This window comes from Aythya ferina (assembly GCF_964211825.1).
Source record: "Aythya ferina genome assembly, chromosome: 1".
Classification (NCBI taxonomy): Eukaryota; Metazoa; Chordata; class Aves; order Anseriformes; family Anatidae; genus Aythya; species Aythya ferina.
In genome coordinates, this window is record NC_140296.1 from 56227026 (window position 1) to 56235828 (window position 8803).

The 8803-nt window shown below is 61.9% G+C and overlaps 1 protein-coding gene across 1 annotated transcript; it reads right to left on the reverse strand.

Moving 5' to 3' along the window:
• Window positions 1-3225: 3225 nt before the first annotated feature.
• On the reverse strand, window positions 3226-8507 carry ZIC5 (Zic family member 5; the record flags this gene model as incomplete). Its single annotated transcript, XM_084501489.1, is given in 5 exon segments — window positions 3226-3668; window positions 7085-8306; window positions 8309-8356; window positions 8359-8409; window positions 8412-8507. Coding segments are annotated over 5 exon segments (1845 nt in total). The 5' UTR covers window positions 8493-8507.
• Window positions 8508-8803: the final 296 nt, after the last annotated feature.

The window sequence follows — 8803 nt, forward strand, 5'->3', positions numbered from 1 at the left end:
ATTTTATTTCATGAAGGAAGAAAAGAAAGAAAGAGTGAGAAAAAGGGAAAGTGAGAGAGAGAGAGAGGGAGAGAGAGAGAGAGAGAGAGAGAGAAAGAAAGAAAGAAAGAAAGAAAGAAAGAAAGAAAGAAAGAAAGAAAGAAAGAAAGAAAGAAAGAAAGAAAGAAAGAAAATGAAAAAGGAAAGAGGAAAATGAGGGGAAAGAAAGGAAAAAAATCCTCGAGGACGTTGGCAGAGCTCTGCCCACTGTTTTTCCAGCAGCAGGTTTCGCTCAGCTTTTCCCTCCCGAAGTCACTGCCAGGGAAATGCGTATTCTCTCGCAGCTCCTGAAAACTTTTCTCATTCAGGCGATCTCCTGACATGATTTCTAGCTTGGCGTGAAACGTGTTTCGGAACCATCTCCTTCCATACGGTTTCTCCACCGTCCCTTCTCCCGGAAACCAGAGATGCTTAACTGGCTGGTGTCAGTCAGAGGAGCCTGAATGCCAGGGAGATTTCATTCGATATTTTTTTTTTTTCCGGCAGAAATATTAACACCGCGATTGACTGGATTTGGCGGTGCTGATGCTTCGCTCAGCTGTCCTTGAGAGAGAAGAAAAACACAAATGCCCGACTTTCCCCTGCGTGTTACCCACCTCCCCACGCACCCCCCACCTCCCCCCGTCGGGGCCGGCCTCTTTGGGGACGTCGGTCCACGAGCCCCCGGGGGAAAAGCCCCACGCGTGGGCACGGCCGGGAGCCCAGAAGGGGAAACCCAGGCGGATCTCGGGAGCTGTGCCGGGAAAAGCTCCGCGGGTCCCGGCCCCGGCCCCGGGCCGCTCCCGCTGCCGCCTCCGCGCTGCTGCGCCCCCGCCTCGGCCCCGCCGTGCGAGCCCTCGCCTGTCAGTAAGGCACGTGCGAGACAGAGAAATAAGGTTTTTTATTCATTTGTACCATCGCCTTCCTTTTTTTTTTCCTTTTTTCCTTTTTTTTTTCTTTTTTCCTTTTTTTTTTAATATTTTGCTTTTTGTCGGGTTTACACAGAGGGGGGGATTTTTATTTATTATTATTATTATTATTATTATTTATTTATTATTTTAATTGCTACGGTTTTATTCAGGAGGTATCTTGTGTCAGAAAACGGACGGGCAAGTGTGTGACCCTACGTGGAGCGAGTACATAAAAATAGTGCTATAGCCCCCAGAGCCGTATTTTATAAACCCTGCCATGTAGTCATGTATAGTGCAATCTGTTGTTGAAAAAAAAAGGCATAAATTAAAAAGTTCGTTTACAAATCAGCACGAAAATATCTCTAATAAGATTACATTACATAAATTATTCTTTAAAAAGTCCGTACCTTCCTTTATTATTTCCTATATATTCAAATGGGCTTCGGAAATAAAAAATAAAATAAAATAAAAAAAAACGAATAAGAAGCAAATCAAACGAACTTTAAAAAATTACTGTCTATTCAAGTTTTCTCGGTTTTGTTTTTTTTTAAAGTAATGTCTGCTTCTTTATATCCAACACAACAATACGAAGACAACGTTTCAAGGCTTCCAGAGTGACAGCACCATGCACTGTACTAATAATATAATAGCTCTATGAACTATTTATATATAGCATCACCAACACACCGCACAGAGGACATGCAGGAAGAGTCTGTTTCACATTACATCGTTCGTTCAAGTAAGCTGAAAAATATAATGATTTTTTTTCTTTTTTTTTTTTTTTTGTACAAACCACAGCATCATAAACAACAATCCATCACCAAAATTAATAATAGAATTTTCTTTGGTGTGCTCTGTACTCTTCCGGGAGGAGGAAAGGAAAGAAAAAAAAAAAAAAAAGAGAGGAGGATGATGTCAGAAAATAAATTAATTCAACTGTACAAAATAATCGCGTTCGCGTACACGTTATTAACAATGACAAGACCACATCAACCATTCACGGCACACAAAACAAATTTCCACAGCCCCTGGGGGAGGGGAGAGGCTGCCACTTCCCGGCCCGCAGCCCCGGGGGCAGAGCCAGCGCCCTTTGGGTTATTTGCGCCCCCCCAAGCCCTTGGGGGGTCCCTGGGGGGGGGCTGGCGCCCCGACCCCATCCCACCCCCCCCCCCGCTCTCTCGGGTGCCCCCTCCCAGGTGACCCGGCCGCCAGCCCCGGGGGAAGGCAGGGGTGCAGGCAGGCAGGGGCTGGGCCGGGGAGGGGGAACAAAACTCTGAAACACGGGAAATAAAAATGACAAAAACGCCCCCGGACCCTTCCCCCTCCCCCCCCCCCAGTCGGTGTCCCCCGTCCTCCTCTGCCAGGGGAGCTGGCACCTTGCGTTTTGCAGCAGGGGAAATAAGCACCGGGAGCGAGACAACGGGAAATCGCCGTCAGCTTTCGCCTTATTATTATTATTACTAATTATTATTATTTTCATTATATATTAAAAAATAATAATAATGATGCATCACAGTATCACAGTTGTCAAGTAGCAGCGGGTTTTCTTTTATTCTCCGGCCGTGGCTGGGGAGCCGTGAGCGTACAGACCGCGGAGGAGCGGGGAGGGAGCGCTGCACCCTTTTGTCTCCCCGTCCCCAAATCCCTCGCACATGGTCGCAGCCGAGGCGGAAAGGATCGGGGCCTCGGCCACGATCGCACCGGGGCTGAGCTGCGGGGACGGGGTGGGTAAAGGTGGCCCCCCTTTAGTTCATTTCGGGTCGTTTTACGGGGAGCGCACCCTGCCCTCGGCCGGCGGCAGCCCCAGCAGGTGCCGGCTTCAGGAGGCTGCGAGGGGCTCTGGGGGGCTGCCAGGAGGGGCTGGGGGTGCTCCCAGCCTGTGAGACCCCCGCCCGGCCCCAGTCCCCCCCTTATGGCACGGCCGGGGGCAGCTTGGCAGGGGCCGGGGCTGTGGCTCGGCGTGGTGGCGGCGTTCCTGTGCGCAGCAGAACGGGAGATTTCGAAAAAAAAAAAAAATAATAATAATAAAAAATATATAAAAATAATAAAAATTTAAAAAAAAAAAAAGGAAGAAGAAGGTCCGAGTGTCTTTAATTAAATTAGTTACCGTACAAACACCATAGGGTTTCGTACACGGAATAAATAGCGCGGGTCAAACCTGACGGCGCTTCCACGCCAGCCCGCGGGGCCAAGGCGGCTGGGACGGGGCCGGGGCACCGACGGCACGGCCCGGCACGGCCCGGCACGGCCCGACACGGCCTGGCACGGCCCTGCTCGGCCCCAGCCCGGCCCGGCCCTATGGGGCGGCTCTGCCCCCCGAGGTCCTGTGGGGCTCGTCCCCTTCGGAGGCCGGGGAGGCGGCGCGGCTGGAGGGGGTGCGCGGCCGTCGGGGGGCCCCGCCGGCCTGGCAGACGTACCACTCGCTGAGGTTGGTGACCGGCGGGGACAAGGGGACACGGGGCGGCTCTGCCGCGGGGTCGGCCTCGGGGGGCAGCGGCCCGTCGGGGGGCCCGGCGGCCGCGTAGCAGCCCGGGGGAGGCGGGGAGGGCGGCGGGGACTTGCAGTGGATCTTCATGTGCTTGCGCAGGGAGCTGGGGTGGGTGTAGGATTTGTCGCAGCCCCGGATCTTGCAGTAGTAGGGTTTGTCGCTGGTGTGGACGTGGGAGTGCTTCTTTCGGTCGCTGCTGTTGGCGAACTTCCTGTCGCAGCCGTCGAACTCGCACTTGAAGGGCTTCTCCCCTGCCGGCAAACAGCGACCGGGTGGTTACGGCCCCCGGCACCGGGACGAGACCCCCCCCCCGCCCCTCTCCCCCACCCCCTTTTTTTTTCTTTTTTTCCTCTTCCCCCCCTCCCAGGGCACCCGGGACACGTCGGGGGGCTTGGGATTTCCCCGAGGAGCCCCCCCGCTTGGTGCTGCAAGCGGCCAAAATCGACCCCCCCCCCCCCGCCCCAATCCCCCTTTAGCCCCCCACCCCCGGCAGGACCCGGCCGCCTTCGGCGCACACGAGGAGCGTTCATTACGGCCCTAATGAACAACCCCAAACAAAACGGCTCGCCGCCTCTGCCTTCCAGGGCCGGTGTTTGCCCACAGGCTGGCACAGCCCTCGCCTAATCCCCTCGCTGCGCCGGGGGACAGGTCGGGCTCGGGGAGCCCATGCGACACCTGCTTAAGCGCCCCGACGTGAGCGGGGGCACCCCCGGGGGACAGGGGACACCCCCGGGGCGAGGGCCGGAGACAGGGGGCTGGGGCTCCCCTCCCTCCGTAACCCCGCATGGGGTTTGACCGACATAGCGATGGGAAAAAGGAATTTCTTCTTATTATTATTATTATTTTTTAAATGGCTATTTCCCTGCTGTTTCTATAGAAACACGTGCCTCTGCAGCCTATTTGCACGTCAACTTTCTCAATTAAAAGCTGCTCCCCCACCAGCGATGAGGTAGCACTGGGAAGAGCGAGTTCGGTTTTATTTTTCTTTTATTTAATAAAATAAAATAAAAAAAAAAAAAAAAAAAGGATGCGATGCTAAGAAAAAAAGCAGCTGGGGGGCTCCCCACGGGGACTCCCACGGAGGGACACGGCGGCGCCTCCCGTGGGCGCTGCCCCCCCCAAAATCTGCAGCAAGGAGGGTCCCAAATGGGGAGGTCCCGTCCGAGCGGCCCCGTTTTGGGGTGATTTCAGCCCAACCACGGGGTCGTGCTGCTCGGGGCAGAAAGCAGCGGGGGCACGGAGGGATTTGGAGGGGGTGGGTTTTGGGGAGGGCGAGCACCGGCTCCTTGTACGGACGGCGACCTGCAGGCCCAGGAAAGCCACCGGGAAGCTTTTTGGGGTTTGTCCCCCAAAACGAGTGGCACGGCGCAGCTGCCAAGGGAGAGGGGAAAAGGGGCGAGCGGCGGGCACCCGAATTAGGGCCGGTGTGTGTGTGGGGGGGGATTAGCGGAGGCGCGCACAATCCCCTAATGACTTACACGCAATTACGGTGTCATTATTTCGCCCCTCCCGGAAAAAATGCCCGTAATAAAGGAAGGGCCTGCCAGCCAACCTGCCGTGCTCCCAGCCGCCGGAGCTGCGAAATTAGAGCAATTCATCTGGTAGGGACGGGCGGGAGCTGCCCCCGCGCCTCGTCCACGCGAGGGCTGGCCGTGGGGAGGGCGTGGGGGCGAGGGTCGCGATCCCTTTCCCCCCTTTCCCCTCCCGCGGGCCGAGCTGCCACCCGGAGGGGGGTCCTGCACACCCCCACCCCGGTCCCTGGGGGGCTGCTCGCTTGTCCCTGCGTGGGGGCCGCTTGCCCCCGTGGGCTCACGCGTGGGAGCCCTCCCGGGGGCTGTGGGCTCCTCGAGGGACAGGGGGAGAGGGGAAAGCCCTCGGGGAGCTCACAGCCCGGGGGAGCTGCGTGGAGGGGGCGAAATCCCCCCGCGAGGGGTCTGTGGGGTGGGGGAAGGTGCCCCCCGGCCCCACACCCGCGGCCCCTCGCCCCGGGGAGGGGAAGCATGGCCTGGGGCCTCCCTTTGTTGCTGCTCGGGCCTCCCTTTTGAGCCGGCAGCTTTTTATTTTTTTCTTTTTTTCTCTTTTTTTTTTGCCCCTCCGCCTCCTGGCGACGCTCGGCCGCAGCTCGGAGCAGCGAATCCCCCCCCACCTCCATCCATCCCCGGTAGGCATTTAGGCTGCGCACTGCGGTTATTTTTTTGGGGTCGCTTTTCCCGTCGAATCCCTCACCCCCCACCCCCTCCGAGCCTCCCCAAATCCCCCCTCACCCTCTCCCTTCCCTCCCGGAGCCGCGGCGGGGCAGGGACAGGGGCAGGGGCCAGCCGGGGAGCTCCGCGGCCGGCTTTGGCTTCCCGAAGGCAGGCAGATGGGCACGGCTGGGTGCCAGGAGCGCGGCCGGAGGAGCAGGAGGCTGGGAAGCGCCTCCGGCTCGCAGCTCGTCCCGCAGTGCCACCGCCACCACCGCCAGCAGCCGGGGGGAAGCCCCCCGGCCCCGCACGGCTCCCCGCACAGCCACAGGCTGCGGGAGGGTATATTTGGGGAGATAAACCCCTCTAATCCTTTCGGCCACGGGCCATTGGGTCTGACATCGGGACGCCACGTCGCAGCGCCCGCCGCTTTTCTCTCGCCGAGCAGCGCGCAATAAATCAAGAAAGCAATTACGGGAACTCCACTTCCTTAAGCGTCCTCGGAGGAATAATATTCGTCTGCCGCGATAAATCCCGGCTCCCTTCGTTTTCCGAGGAGGTTTTGTTTTGTCGTTTTGTTTGGTTTTGGTTTTGTTGTTTGTTTGTTTGTTTTTTTTTTTTTTTTTTTTTACACCCGGAGCGAAATGCGTAGATCGGGAGCGGCGAGGAGGGAGGAGGAAGAAAGGGGAAAAAAATAGGGGAAAAAAAAAAATGAAAGAAAGGGGGAAAATAATAATAAAAAAGAGGCGAACGCGGCTCAAGCGCCCCCCGAAACCCGGCGCAGGGCTGCGCCCGGGAGCCCCGCTGCCCTCCTCCCGCAGCTCCCCGCTGCCAGCCCGGGCTGCTTTCCCCTTTTTCCCTTGGGGTCCTCGGGTGGAGGGCAGCAGCATCCTCCGGCGGCCGCGCACCCACCCCGGGAGCGGGGAGGGAGCGGCTCCGGTAGGGGGGCACCCCCGACGGCGGGGTCCCGGCGCCCCCCCGGTGGCAGAAGGGGGGCGAAGCGGGGCCGCCGTCCTCTCGCTGCTCTCCCGAGCCGTGGCACCGGCCCCAAGGGGGTGTCCCGGGGCCGGGCGGGTGGGGGGCGGCGAGACCCGAGCCCCCCCCCGACGTGCGCCCGTCTCGTCCCCGCTTCTTCTGGCTCTGCCCCCGGGGCCCCGGCGGGTCGGGGCCGGGCTGCGAGGCCGAGGGGGTGGGGAGAGCGCTGCCGGCGGCGGGGGGGGGGTGTGGGGTGGGGAGGGGGGGGGCCGCGTGTCCGTCGGCGTGTCCGCCTGTCCGTCCGCGTGGCCGTGCGTGGCCGTGTGCGCGCGTCCCGCGGGCCGCCGGCGGTACTTATGGATGGGGGAGTCACATGGGCGGCGGTACGTAGGAGAGGAGGAAAAGAGGGGGGAAAGGGGAAAAAAAAAAAAAAAAAAAAAAAAGGAAAAAAAAAAAAAAGCAACAGAGAGGGGGAGAGGGAAGGCCGGGAGGGGCGGGGGAATACCCACCTGTGTGAGTCCGCTTGTGGATCTTGAGGTTTTCGGAGCGGGCGAAGACCTTCCCGCAGCCGGGGAAGGGGCAGGGGAAGGGCTTCTCTCCCGTGTGCACTCGGATGTGGTTGATGAGTTTGTATTTCGCTTTGAAGGGCTTGCCTTCGCGGGGACACTCCTCCCAGTAGCACACGTGGCTGCTCTGCTCGGGCCCGCCGACGTGCTCCACGGTGACATGGCTCACCAGCTCCTGCATGGTGCCGAAAGTTTTGGAGCAGGGCTTCCTGCCCCCCGCCGGCGCCTCCCTCTCGATCCACTTGCAGATCAGCTCCTGCTTGATGGGCTGCCGCATGTAGCGCAGGAAGGCTCCGGCCGCCGCCCCGACGTGCGGCTGCCCGTGGGGGCCGTGGGGAGGGGGCGGCTGCCCGTGGCCCGCCGCCGCCAGCCCCAGCCCGACGGGGCCGTAGCCCTGCAGCGCCGAGGCGGCGGCGGCGGCCCCGTAGTGCGCCTCGGCGCGGCCGTACAGCTCGCCGGCCGCCAGCCCCAGCCGCAGCTGCCCGTTCAGCGGCGGCTGCCGCTCGCCGGACACCGGCGGCGGCGGCGGGGGGAAGGCGGCGGCGTGCGCGCCGTCGGGGGAGCCGTAGGCGCCGGCGGCCGGCGGCACGAACACGCCGTGGGGCGGTGGGAGGTGAGGGGAGCCGGCGGGCGGGTGCTGCTCGCCCGCGGCCCCCTGCGCGGAGCTTTGGGGGTCCCGGCGCAGGAGGAAGTCCCGGGCCGCGGCGCCCCCCGACGGGTAGCCCGGCAGGGCGGCGGCGGGCGGCGCGTAGACGGCGGCGGAGGCGGCGGCGGCGGCGGCGGCGGCGGAGGGCGCGGAGAAGGCGGCGGCGGCGGCGGCGGCGGCGGCGGTGAGCGCCTCGGGGGCGAGCTTGAGGGCGGCGGCGGGCTGCGCCATGTGCTCGGGGCCCAGCGGAGGGAGGGCGCCGCCGGGGTCGCCGCCCGCGTCCCCCGGGTGGAGGTGGGCCGCGTGGTGGGGGTGGCCGTGGTGGGTCCCCAGCCCCGGGAAGCCTGTCATGTGCTGGTGCGGGTGGGGCTGAGCCGCTGCCAAATCCGCCAACCTCAGGGCCGGGCTCCTCTTGCTCAAGGGGGGCTCCATACCGACACAGCCGGGCCCATCTACGCCGCCCGGCGTGATTTTTTTCCCTCTGCCCGCCTTCAAAAACATGTATGCACGTTTCAAAGCGGCGGCCCTTTAACTTCTTTTGTCTGCGCTCCCAACTCCGCGCGGCCCCGCGCCCGCTCTGCCCGCCCGCGATTGGCAGAGCGCGCACCAACATTTGAGCGGCGCCGCGGGGGGGGCACCGCTCGGCCAAGGCGCCGGAGGGATTGGCCGGGGCCCGATGATTGGCAGCGAGCGGGGCCGCTCCATTGGCTCCCTTTCAGGCCGCCGGCGCCGCGGGGATCCGCCCCCGCCGCCCCCCGCGCCCCCCCCGGGGCCGCACTTGGCCAAAACTTCGCGCGGGGCCCCGACGGGGCGCGCACGGAGCCCCCCCGACGGCGGCACCCGCGGGGCCGGGGGCTGCAGCTGCGGCTCCCCCGGGGCTGAGGGGCTCCTCCTGCGAGGCGGAGCCCCCCCCCGCTGCTTCTCTTTCCCCCCCCTCCCCCAAAAACCTCGCTTTTTAATTTCTTTTTTTTCGGTGCGCCCGCGGGGACGCACGCCCCGATGCGCCACGCACGCAC